Here is a 13595-nt window from a genome sequence, read left to right as displayed (position 1 = left end):
CTAAGTCAACGTGCAGAACCGGCAACCCCACCCCGCGCGAGGTGGCCGATGGTGGCTGCCGATAAGCAGCAAACCGCTCCAGCCCACTCCCCATACGTGGCCGCAGATTGCGTCTGCTAAGCGGCAGCTGCCCGATAACGCATTCACGTTCTACTCTTAACAGGCGTCGTCCAATTTTTTTTCTTTTTGTTTACTTTCAACCGCGCACTATAGTTGATGGAAAGGCCGCTGTTCCAATCGCGGCGGCACCCCCACTCAAAACCACAACGGCGCCGAGGAGTGTCGGTAGATAACGGAAGAGCCGACGACACTCACGCGTAGTTTCTCTTTGGCTCTGATGCATTTGACTACTGCCGGCCATGTTTCACAAGTTTTTAATGTAGTGCTTCGTCATTTGTGCTGCGGGACCGGTAAGTGCCAGGCGCTCGATCATTCACGGCTGCACTCGAGATGGCTGTTATTCTTTATGCCGAAAAAACGAACTGCGCGCCGGGCCGCAAGTTCGACGTTCGCAACGAGTGATCAGGTGTGGCAGGTGCAGCGAGGCAAAATTTTCAGCTGTTCCACGAGATGTCGTGATGTGGCTGTTTGTGGAGTGCGAGACTTCACTGCATGATGATGTTGGAACGATGAGCTGTGAGACGGCAGCAGCAGTCGCGACCGCAGCACTAGTGAGGACGATAGCGCAGGTGTGGATGAGTAGTGCAGTGACTAATACATTTTCGTTTTGGAATGTGCCCAATGACAACGGCTGGCGATAAGCGGGGGCCACAGGATAGTGCAATCCCGGTCTATTATTAAATGCCAAGTATAAACGACCTCCAGGTTTTTTTGGTTTTTTTTTTTTTTCAGGAATATGATTGGGGGGGGGGGTCAACTTACATTCGAGTCGACTTACGATCATGTAAATACTGTACTTTCACGAAATTCGTACCTCCATAGATTCATTTTTTACTCTCCATCAGTGTGTAGAAATTTGATTTTAGGAGCGAGGTTAGACAGTAAAAATCTTTCAAGAAATTTAAGGACTGCGTCCAAATTTAATGAGTTTCAAAGGCACTTAAAAATCTTTTTCGAAAATCGAGGGCATTCAAGGATTTGAAGGGCAAGTGCAAATCCCGTTCATAAAGCAAATCACATTTAGTCTTGGATCATATCAAGGTGCACTTCTGGTAATTCCAACTGCTGACAGCCCAAACAAAACCTCTGGCAAGACGAACAGAAAACAAATTTTTTCAGCAGAGCCTGCTACGAACCTTGCACAGTTGGCATGTCACTGCCCTGATGTTATGAACTCAAATTTCATCTGTTTTACTGGGGAACCTCTCGTAAATGTTCTGTCTGTGTATTACAATAATTTCTCTGTCTGAAAATTAAGGCAACAAAACGTTAAGCCCTCTATGTGTCCAATGCGGTCACCGCCCTATGAGAGTCAAAGTGTGCTACCCACTTGACAATGGTGAAGATGAGTGAGAAGAGCTGGCAGAAAATGGTCTGGTTCTCTTCCAGCTCTATGCAAATGTTGAAGGACTTGACCCACGCCAGGTTCTCCAGAAGGTAAAAGTAGCGTTTAAATGTGGGGTCCTTTGGGTCTTCCAAGCCCCGAAGCTGCTCAATGAAGAACAGGAAGATCGTCTGCGCACCCCCGAGCACAAAAGGAAGGCACCATCAGCCAGCAGTGTCAGTCGGTCGTCCTTCAAAGAGCTAGTAGCGTAACACGCAGCCCTCACCTTCAGTTGCTCGGGGTCCTTGTACGGTGCCTCCGGGGCAAACACACGAAACACGTCGGCGATACAGCAGGCCACCAGAAGGCGTACATCCTTGGAACTGTGGTTGAGGAAGCCCTCACCCGCCAAGTGCAGAGCCAGCTGCACATACGTGCTGTTGTCCTCGTCCTGGCTCAAGTTCTGGAATGCCTGTGCGCACTCCTGCAAACACACACATACACATGTCAGCCGCTGCTGCCAAAAGGTGTGAGGGCACTTGCCTTGAGCCGACGAACCAGGTCGTCAGTGCTCAGGTCATCAGAGATGGTCTTGATGCCTGGAGGGTAGGTGATCTTGGGAGGGTTGGCCGTCATTTTCTTTCGTCACAGCTGCTGCTTCACATGCTCTGCGAGACATCACAACCTACTTACTCTCCCAGCACAACCAGATGCACAGGCGGCATGTGACACACTGAAAAACGCAAGATGAATTTTCTTTTTATTAAGGGAGGCATGTGCCCAACCAGCAGACTTTGATTGGCTAGCCACCTGAGCCATTTCCGGGCAATGAGCAAAGTTTTTTGGTTTGGTAGGGTATGGCATATGGGTTTGAATGCTCCCAAAGCTGCACACAAGCTGCGAAAGGCACTGTACGGGAGTGCTCCGGATTAACATCAACCACCTCTGGAGCCATCGTCACGGGAACTTTCACGTGAAAATGGAGTTCAGCCTTTATACTTCAGGGGTCAGGAGGAGTCATCCAGGGAACTTACTCTGCCAAAAACCGCCAGGCTTCTTTCTGCCATACCTTTTCCCTGGACTTTTTGCCTCGCACACTGACCAACTAGCCATAAGCAAAATTTCCTGAAGCTTTTTCAGAAGTTTAAGACTGTGACATGACAGGCTTCCACTGACACCCATTGCCTGCATGAAGCAGATCACTATACGATGCTGAATTAACCCAATAGAGCCCTACAATGCAGTAATGCAAAGAAAAAAAATTTAGCATGCAATTATATGCCCTGTGCATCAGCGCTCGCCAGAAAAGGGTCGGGTCACTCTTCCCAGAGTCCCTATCACCACGCATGATTTGCCAATAATGCAGGTACGGGGTGACCATTTCTTCGGTGACAGCGACCAGAAAGAAATTAAGATGTCCAACAGCGGGCCCGTGTCTGACATTGCAGCTAAGTGGGCCAATCTATTCGGCGCGCATGCAGTCTGTTTACCATGGGCTAATGTCGCAAAGCCTGGCTGTGACGCAGAAATCGGTTTTGGTTTTATACGGTTTAACATCCCAAAGCGACTCGGGCTATGAGGGATGGCGTAGTGGAGGGCTCCGGACGAGGGAGGCTTCCATCGAAATTCAACCGCCGCGGCCGGGATCAAACCTGCATCTTTAGGGTCAGCGGTCAAGCATCATAATCACCGAGCCACTGCAGTGGCTTTATAATGCAGATCTGATAAAGCATGCAATGCCTTTTTTGTTGCCTGAAATTAGTGCCTCTGTACACGCACTGTGATTGAAGAAAAATGCAACAAGCCCACTTTATTTTGCTGGAGTATGTATGGTGCTCGCCTCACATGCCTGATCCAGAAGGCAGCGACAAAGGTGAGAGCGAAAACTGCTTCCAAAGCAGGCTTGTGGCGAACACGCTGAATGAAAACAATGACTTTCACTCATGTACGCCAAATAAGACACTGTATTGGCATGCCGTTGAACTAGAGAGGAGCATCCTTTGTTGCCATCAGCACGACAGATGTTCGAAGCAGCGTTCGGCGCATGCGATTGCTGCCTTGCATGTTGTTTCGTCATATTGGATGCTCAGTCTGTGGCCACAACGTAGCGTAGAGTGCATTTAACATGACTGCGGCATAATGAACCACAACATTTGAACAACAGCTGAAGTTACTCCAACAATTTTTTGCACTGCCGTAAGAGGCACTGTTTTGGCCCCTCACGTTTTATCGCCCCGCACTCCAGCTTTTTCGAGACGCCTTAATGCATGCAGCAAGTATCGCAAGCACAGCTTGGTCTTAGAGAGACTGACAATAGAATTTTAGGCACTCAATTTCAACACAACAGAAAACTTACCATTTAAGGTGCTTTATTCCGCAAACACAGTAGATTTTTACTGAGAATTTTTCAGATAGTGGATGCGCCTGTTTTTATGCATCCTGATGCTTTCTCATGATCAGCAAGCATGATGGCGACTGCACGTCGACAGGAGTGATGCACCAAAGACTAATTTAATCTCACCCTCCGGATACTAATTAGACACTTTTGGTACAGAATAGCGTCCATTTGAGTTTCCACACCGAAAGCTATTACAGCGAAATGACGTATGCCTTGTCAACAAAAAGTTCTAGTGGACCTTGTATATCGCTTTGTTAAAAAAAAAAAAAGCATGACGCTGTTGGACCGTTTAGAGACAATAGCTGAAAAAGCATTTCATCTGTGATGCAAAGGAGATGCAAAGGTTACACTGGAGAGAGTGTAAAGTATAATAAATGGTGACGAACACTCCTGAAAGAAACTATATTTTCATTTCCACCATAATCTCACAGCACGGTTTGGTTAGTTGTCAGTCCCCAACACTAAAAGAATGCTTCATTCCAGTAAGTTATCATTGAAAACCTCTTATTAAACCTACATGCAAAGGGTTGTTTTTTGTTCACTGTAATTCAAGATAGAGCGTCAAAATTAACACAGGTATAATTCGAATTTATTAAGATTTTTTTTATTGGAAAGTGTCAGCCATTCCTATAGGACGCATTGTGCACATCAGCTGCTGTGCACACTGTAAACTCCACATAAAAAGATCCTTGCGCAAGTAGCTCAAGAAGCTGGAGCAAGCCTTCTGTGAAGAGTCTTGGTATTTATAAGAAGGAAGCCAACTTGGGCAGCTTCCTTCAGAAAGTAGTGGCGCAAACTGTTCTGTTACGTCCAGCTGCTCTACCTGCTCAGGCAGCGGCAGGTAGAGTTTTGCGGCATCCAGAAAACTTGCAGAAATGCATTCCTTGGGAGTTTCTACAGCTGTCTTGACACCTCACTATATAGCATTTGTTTTTTGTCACGGTTCAATACAACAAGAGTCAAGAGCTCCCATTTATCGTCATTATCATTCACCCCACATGATGAACTGCGAGGAGAACGGACTGCGACAGCCCCAACAGCGTTTCATGTTGCAGACAGCAGGCAGCACAGCCACCATAATGTTCAGGGATGTGATGCACACTCACTGTAGTTACTTTACATGGGCAAGCCACTTAACACAAAAGAAACGGGATGTTTTATGCAATGGTGACTCCAATGGTCATCCACTGTTGCCATGTGTAGTAGATGCATGCCTCATATATTTTCTGGTTTTGACTGTCATCTTAGATTTAAATTTAACACTTTCAGCCTTTACAACCGTGTTTTTTGTTAACTTTTAGAGGTTTTATAAATGGAGACCAAAGACAGCCCCATGCCTTGTTCAAAGTAAAAGTTTATTGTTTTTTTTTGTGTGTGTGTGCATGGCTCGGATGTGTTGCACAGCAAAAGGCACATTTATTTCGGAGAAATTTGGAACTGAAAATGGAATACTTTTCCATCACTCAATTACACTCGTGACAATGACGATGTCAAGAAAATTATGGACGCAGGTATTACAGAAACTAATTTCATGTAAAAACTGCCGTGGCGTTGAATGACACCCCGAGATTTTTTTTTAAACCTCAATTTGATTGGACATTTTTCACTATATTTTTCAAAAAACTTCGTATTACACTGCTGTCATATAAAATTGCACTTCAGAGTGTTTTTGTTGTAAAAAAAATGGTTATGGCATCACTTTTCTGAAACAGCTGTGATATAAGACATCACTAACCACTCTGGGAGAATAGGAAATGAAAATGGGCCATTTAAAACACTTTTCTGAACAAAAAATGCAGTTTTAGAGCTTGCACAAAACGCAGTAAAAGTGGCTTAGAAGTACTGAACCTCAAGTGTTCGAAACATTAGTCGCTTTGATATATCTTCCATCAATGTACACCCATGTCGCATTATTTTTACCCTGTTCAATGGTTTTTTGTATCCTATTTGGCAATTAATAATATAAAAGCCTGCTGGCTTAGTATGAACAATATCCAAGTGACTATAAGGAAGGCTTACAAAACAGAAGACAATAGGGAAAGAAGCTGAATGAAAAATGATACATTCAGAGCTGCACATTCAGCCAGTATAAACAATTTAATGTTTGTAACCTCCTCATGCTCCACATGACAGCATAACTTTCCATGAAAAAATTTGTAATGTACAGTCCCAAATCCTATGACTACACAGGACAGCAATATGGGAGGTTCCTAAAATAAGCAGTGGCCTGCATTTTTTTTTTGTCATCTTGAAATCAGCACAGCACGAGCAAAATTTACATGGTGCAATATTGACATTTCCTATGAGCAACTGCACTCACAGCGTTTCTGCACCAATCCAATAAACAGTCATCCCTAGATTACAGAATGCTTCTAGGGCACTGTACACAACACTTCGTCCATGCCCTGCACAGCTGTTGCATGGTCATACTCAAGAAGAGCACTGGAGGCCAGGTTGAATGACTGGCAAAGAGTTCCTTTGACGGAAATGTGCTGTCTGGTAGCACCCTCCAAGAACAGTGTTCGATTTACCAGCATTTCTATCTCTGTAAAGGCATACTGTGTACCGTGTTTCTTCATATACCCACCCTGCAATGGTTTGTAACAATGTGGTAGTACACGATGCAGGAAGCAGCATGTAACCGACAAGGAAAAAACAATTCAGGCTAGGTGGCATCAATAGGAGCATTCTGGAGGCCTAAGAGAAACCCACGCCTTGTGTTTCAATACAGTACAGTTGTGTCTCAATACAGGCGGTCAGGTAACTGGACTGTAGTGCTTCCTGACCCAGCACATGCCCCACTGCACTGAACGAGGTTTGAAAATGAGATGCTTTAAAAATAGACACGGATACATGCGCCAGTAGCGAGTGGCGCCAGTAGGTGGCCTTTGTTTTGTGTCGGCAAAAATCCTCAGAAGCTGACAAGCACTGCGTCATAAAACAGCATGCATGCACAAGGCATGCAGCAATACACAATGTGAATCTCACACCTCCTGCATGACCAATCCAGGGGCAAAAACGTAATATGAGGGACCGCTTTCTGGCCAGCCCTCAGGACAGTAAGTGCACCACACACACTGGGGATCTCTCCTGTATAAAGGTGGGGGGACAGCGCTAAGAAAGAGGACAACAGAGGAGATAACAGAGCTGACTAATAACCAAATGATTTATTACTACAGACTTAGCAGCAAATAAAGAGGAAACAAAACAAGCATGAAAACAAACAAAACGATGTGTGTTATACAGCATTGATCTTTGCACCCATCACTGATTAAGCCAGTTCCTCGGGAAGTAGGGCCACCAATGGGTGACTGACAAGTGTCACAGTATTTGTGAGTACTTGTGATGCTGTACACCTCTAAAATGAGTCTAAAAAGCTTGTCTTTAAATCTGGCTACGATGGAAGTATTTTCAAAAATCACCTCACAGTCTTTTCATTCAGCAAAATAAACAGCTAAGTGGTTTTGGTGTAACTTGCTCCTTATGTCGTTTGCATGCTCAAGTAGGCGATCACTGACGCATCGTCCTGTCTCGCCAAAGTAAAACGAAACCTTGCAAACCACTCTCAACTTTTCCTGTCAGGGCTTAAAACTAGCACGGTGTAACTTCCCCTTATGTCGTTTGCATGTTCAAGTAGGCGATCACTGACGCATCGTCCTGTCTCGCCAAAGTAAAACGAAACCTCACAAACCACTCTGAACCTTTCCTGTCAAGAGCTTAAAACTAGCACCCGTAACTGGCAAGATTCGGTGAGAAGCGCCACTTGCTCCAGCCCGCAACGGCAGCATGCTCCCTAAACAAGAACACGTTCCTGGACCTGGCAAGCGACGAAACATACCGGTGGCAAGCAGCTACAAAACAGAGGTGAGCTCTGCCGATGTGGCCGCAATGAACAAAAAGAGAGCCATCTGAAGCGGTGGCCTAGGAGGCTGCCCAGCAGGCGCATATAGTGCCGCGCAAGAAACCAAACTGTGCCGCAGCTGCCGCTTCCAAGCCCCATTCGGCGCTACGAGGGCTTCCGACCGCTAGCGGTGAAGAAGCCACCGGTGACGCCGATGCTGGACATCCTGTGCGTCTCACTGAATGTGCTCATATGCGCCTAGCCACCCGGACAGGAAGAGATACAATGCCTGTCCATCATTATGCACGAAAATCGGATACACAAAATGAAGCGTCGGTAGGACTCCACATCGGAAACCGGAAGAAATAGAGTCTATCCGAGCAAAACAACTTGAATGTGGGGCACGCACGGACTGCAGAAATTACACACTTTCGACCAGCTCGTTTCTTTTTGCCCTACCACAGTCGACAAGCCTGTGTTGTTGTTTGTTGTTGCCCGCAGTTGTCCCATTAGGCTTAAACAACCACCGTTCACCAAGTAGGCCAATGGCCGCGATAGATGCCGGCGATCCCGCGTTCCGCTACTTACAGGGTCTGGCTTGTCCATCGAGTTTGCTGATCAACAACAGGGTTGCTGAACCTGGCCACTAGCGACGCGCATTTGCCTACGAAAACAAATTCAGTTCGTCAACAGAAAAACATCACGCACATCATAAGCTTCAAATCACAATGGCGCCAAAGATCACAGCACCATGGTTGCCTCTCAATGCGGTCGATGAAGACCGACAGATGGCAGCGCCAAGGCAGCGCCAGAAACGTCAAGGGGAACCTCGATGCAAGCGCCCCCTAGCCCCCAGCTGTGGCGTACGCGTAAGCATTGGCACCACCTTTCGGTACATGCATGCCTGCATGCCTGGAACTACATTCTGGATACGCCAGCGTTCCCTCTCCCATTTAGCCGGTCATTTCGCCGGTCGCTAGTGCCTCTAGCGGCGGGCCACATCTCCCAGCCCGTGAGCCCGTGATGTTGCCCAGCCAACGTTTTTCTTTTTTTTTAATATAATATTGACCCAGCTAGACAAGTACATATGGGATGGGCTAACTTCTGCTGCGCGTTTCGCTAGTTTGACGTCAGATTTTCACAGCGTTGCGTGGTAGCGGTAGACCAGAATATTCGCGCATTTGTTCATTCCGAAACAAACCTCCCTCTTCTGGCCCAATCGTGGTCCTTATGGGAGTTTCGGAAATGGTATAATCGGAGCTCTGCTTCTCTCCACTCGTTATTCCCTTAAAGGTCGGCTTGGAGGGTAGGTGCAATAGCTAAGTATCGTCACCAACTGCGAAACTTTCAACAGGGTCCATGTAAATCCGGAGGACCCAGCTAGGAGGAGGAAAAAACGTTTAATGACCGAAAAAGGTGTTGACTGAGCTGGTGGTTGGAGTCTCCAGTCCAGGACCACAGTGGCCTTGGCAGACGAGCGCTCCATTTGGATGAGCGCTCGATCATTGGCTCTCCAACGTGACGCATATGCTCCGGTATGTTATTCGTCCTACTGCTCGAGTGACGCGCCCGGTGGAGGGACATACATACATACATACATACATACATACATACATACATACATACATACATACATACATACATACATACATACATACATACATACATACATACATACATACATACATACATACATACATACATACATACATACATACATACATAAACGTCGCTCACTGATCTGTGTTCCGACTGGGCCAAATTCGGAGGTTTACGGGTTGTCGCGTGGTGTTGGAAAGCACAAGCCGCCGCTACCACGTGCGCTATAAAAAAATTCGGCAGAGGCACGACTAAAATTGCGTGTGGGACTGCGAAAACATTACTGTCACTGTGCATTGTTTACGCGTAATTTTTGTACATGCATTAAACTTCATTCTTTTTTACGAGTTTGTGCGTATATATGACACCACCCGGAACGCTATAGAACGAACGGTTGCGTCACAATTTTGATACGAAAGTCTGGGAAGACATACGTACAATTAAAGGTGCACATGTCCTCGATCAGTTCGGGTCCCTATCGCAATTAAGTTAGCCTCCAAAGTACCTGACTAGCACATGTAAGATAAATATATGCAACGAGACATCATGATGCCGTCCGGAACGCTGCACAACAAACGGTTTCGTCACAAAGGCGCATGGAGGTATCAGCTAGGTATGCCAGGGGCAAGCAGATATAGACGAACGACATCTACAGCATGGCTACATGTCCTCGGCTTGCTGGGCACTCACGTCATACGGCCGCTTGATGACGTCACCCTATTTTTCTTGCCATATATATATCCCTGGGATTTTTTGTACCATCTGCGAGTACACACACACGTCTCACACGCACACGTACGCCGCGGCTTTCCTCGTTCGCATTAAAAATGGCTGCAGCCATGGCGGTTTAGCAGTGCTATAAGCAGGAGATATTGTGCGGAAGCACGTATGGCTTTTTGCAGGTGGGCACCACCACCAATTGGTACCACTACCATGATATCTGATACCTGATTTAATACCTGCTGAGGTCTTGGACCCAAGATATTAAACTTATTTTTTGGATATGGCGGAGTGCTTGGCTTTAAGCACTCTGTCACGGGTCGGCCCGGTATTGCACTACCTCCGGGATCGGCCCGGGGCATATTAGCGCGCGCCTTTTCTTTCTATATTTGCTTTCCTATCCTTTAACTCTCCTACTTTCAACACGCGGCAGCGAGCGTGGCTTGGCTTGAGCCAGTAGGCAGGCCCGTGCACTTTCTTTTTCTTTCTTAATTGCTATCAGCAGCAGCACTAACCACCAAGAGCGACTGAGGTGTTCACTGACCCAATGAGCCAGTTATGCGCCTTCCCTTTCCTCAAAATCAACGGATCAAGTCTGAACCTCCGCGCGCGCTGGTTTTGAGAAAAAGAAAAGCCCATATAACTACACCAATTTGTAAATTAAGTTGCATGCTCGCTGACCCAGTATACTAATATAGGCTTCACACGACGGACACCGAGCCCGGGGAGTGCGGCTAGTCCTGGATTGTGCGGGGCTGGGCAACTCGACTGCTTCGAAGATGCTCAGACGGCGCAGTCGGTCAAATCGGTGCATACCTTCTTAACTAGATCTCTTCTGAGAGAAATAAAAGTTCTTCACCTCCACCACCACCTGCTCCGCTCGCCTCGATGAGAGTTCTGCCGCAGCCGACTGCAGTTTTCCGCCGATTCAGGAAAATCCAGGCAAGTTCCAATGTTCAATTACTTGTCGAAAAACGTGGACTAGCATACGTTACCTTGTGGTCGGTATGTGAAATAAAAAACTCGGACGGCTAAATATGCAGTTGTTTTGTTGCACAACACTTCCGATCAAACAAATTGTTTCGCGCGCGTGTACAGGGTGTTTTACAAGGCTGTTTTCGAGTTTACCGCTTTTTCGGCATAACATTGTCAGCGGTGGAGCGCGCATCAGAACTAGCAGGCTGGTTAACTAATATTGAATTGTTGACTTTCTAACTATTACAGTTAGGTGCCTTATTTACTGAGAGGCTTGTAACCCACCGTAACTAATATCCATGCATATCAGTTTTTAGATTTTCGAAAATTCCCTTCCTATCACCATTGTAGCCAATACCGAAACCACACGACCAGAAAGAGCGCTACGGCACATTTCTTCCTTCACTCCCTCCTATCCCTTCCCTTATACGGCGCGGCTCAGGTGTCCGCCAATATGTGACAGATACTGCGCCATTTCCTGTGCCCAACAATCAATTTTCAATTTTTTTCGCCTACTATAGCGCAGGTCGTGCACATGGCCCGCCTGTCACATACTGTCTGTCGAAAGGAGCATGTGACACATACCCATATCGCTGCGTGACGCGCGCTTGTAAGCGTGGCTAGCGCCCCTCTTTTCGCATGGTTTCGGTCAAAACTGCTTGCGCTGCAGCGGCGATGAGAATGGCATTTTCGAAAAGCTAATAACTGATATCAATATTATTTACGAAGCGCTAAGCCTCTCTATATAAGGCGCATAGCAGTTAAAATAACTATTCGATTAGTAGTTAATTAACTATATATAGCCCAGGGGTCCCGTTTCAGCTGTATTTTGATGCACTACATCGCTATAGTAAGCCGAAAAAGCGCTTTGCGAACTCACAAAGTCTATATTTAAAAATTTCTGAAGGTCTCAGGTTGCCTTGCAAACTGTGTTCTTTTCTGTATTATGCTTGGGTGAAGTCGAGGATGAGCTGCAGCCCTGTGATAGCAAGGCACCGTAAATTTTGTGGAGCAATTTTTCTCCTTTATTGAGGATCATATAGGTGTAGCTGAAGCCCGTGCAAGCTATGAATTTTTTTTAACGCAGTGCCCAATATGTTCGTTTTTCTTGCTTTTCTCAGGACCGTACGTTTCACTGAAGACCAGTTGGAACCAATAATCCTTCGTAACACTGGAATTAAAAAGCTCCATCAGGACGCAATCCCAGAAGTTTTTGCGCACAGCCACCTGTGGGCTTCGTTAAGAGGCGTTCTAACACAAGACTATCTGATTTAGTAGAAAGATGACTGACGCCAACCAGGTTAATTTTTGAAAAACACGACGTTTCGGTACCGACTCGGTCCCTTCTTCACGGTGTGACTACGGGCGAGGCGCAGCTTGGCTTTTTAAGCCCTCGTGTTGAATACCTCTGGGTCAATGGCCGCAAACCATGGATGTATGAGACGAAGGAAGTGTCCCCAGGGAGCGATTAACATTCCTTCGTGTCTGTTTTATGTGCCACGACTCCAGCAGAAGCCTCCTGCGCTGGTTAGCTTCGGTCTCCAGTACAACAGTGCCGTCAAAGTCAATTCGGTGGTCACATATTCCTCGCAGTGTTCGGACACCGCGCTGCGCTGACGGTTCATTTGCCGGACGTCCGCTTTGTGTTGCCTCATTCTTTCGGCGAAGTTCTTCGTTTCCCCCACGTACGAGGCCGGGCAGACTGAGCAGGGAATCTTGTATATAACCCCTTGGGCCCTTTCTTTTGGGTGACGGTCTTTCGGGCGGGGGAGGAAGCGTAGTCCGATGGTGCTATAGCCAGTTTGTGCATTGCTAGCACCCCTTCTTTACCGAGAATTCGAGCCAGCGTCTCGCTCACGCCTTTCACGTATGGTATGCAAACACGTTTCCGGTTCTGGCGTGTGCTTGGGGAAGGAATAGAGCTGTTTTTGTTTTATCTTTTTTGTTTTTGGCTGACGCGTCGGATGAGTGAACTGTGATAAACTTTTTTTGGAGATCGGAGACTACTCGGCTCTTCTCGTTTCTTTTTTCTTCATGTGAAGAACATATGGTGTCGGCTCTCTTCAACAAAGATGTAATGACAGATGCCTTGTGGGGAGTGGGATGATTCGATCGAACTGAAATGGAGGTACCGACCCGTGTGGGTTGGTTTTCTGTATACCGAGAACCGCAATTACCTTTGTCGTGCCTTGTCGTGTTTTTCAAAAATTAACCTGGTTGGCGTCAGTCATCTTTCTACTAAATTAATTTTCCAAACCAGACTTCTTTCAAATGTTTTCTTTTAAGACTATCTGAACATTACAAACGCCGAACAAATAAAATCACTTTTGCCTCTATTACAGGCACGTATAGTGACACACAATACTCCTTTCGCATAATGAATGAGTGAAACTCATCAAATTTCACACTATTCTACGCGTTTTAAGGCACTACTTGTATGAGACACGCGTTCTCAACAATGCGAACCCGTTATTCCTTTAAAAAAAAAAAAACGCCCTTTTCTTGTTCTTTTTTTTTTGGCGCAATCTCAACACGACGTCATCAGGCCCATTTGCTGACTGAAGAAGAAAAATGACGCCTGAAAAACAGATCCGCGAGGCTCGAACAAAGTTTCTCAC

At 46.4% G+C, this 13595-nt stretch overlaps 1 protein-coding gene and 1 pseudogene across 13 annotated transcripts in view; one reads left to right on the top strand and one right to left on the bottom strand.

Annotated features, from left to right (window-relative positions):
- pds5 (cohesin associated factor B pds5) overlaps nucleotides 1-8473 on the bottom strand; it is a 78467-nt gene extending 69994 nt beyond the window's left edge. For all 13 annotated transcript variants that reach the window (XM_077662104.1, XM_077662111.1, XM_077662108.1 and 10 more), the window contains exons 1-4: nucleotides 8272-8473; nucleotides 1988-2112; nucleotides 1731-1928; nucleotides 1451-1635 (exon numbers count right to left, since the gene is read on the bottom strand). In XM_077662104.1, coding sequence (XP_077518230.1) covers nucleotides 1451-1635; nucleotides 1731-1928; nucleotides 1988-2080 — 476 coding nt within the window. In that variant the 5' untranslated portion in view covers nucleotides 2081-2112; nucleotides 8272-8473. The remainder of the gene's footprint in view (nucleotides 1-1450; nucleotides 1636-1730; nucleotides 1929-1987; nucleotides 2113-8271) is intronic.
- A 1764-nt stretch (nucleotides 8474-10237) lies between these two features.
- Nucleotides 10238-10364, top strand: LOC144130715 (U2 spliceosomal RNA; annotated as a pseudogene).
- Nucleotides 10365-13595: the final 3231 nt, after the last annotated feature.

Source organism: Amblyomma americanum, chromosome 4, assembly GCF_052857255.1.
Source record: "Amblyomma americanum isolate KBUSLIRL-KWMA chromosome 4, ASM5285725v1, whole genome shotgun sequence".
NCBI classification, from domain to species: Eukaryota; Metazoa; Arthropoda; class Arachnida; order Ixodida; family Ixodidae; genus Amblyomma; species Amblyomma americanum.
The sequence above is the reverse complement of the archived record's forward strand: the minus strand, read 5'-3'. Positions and strand labels throughout refer to the sequence as shown.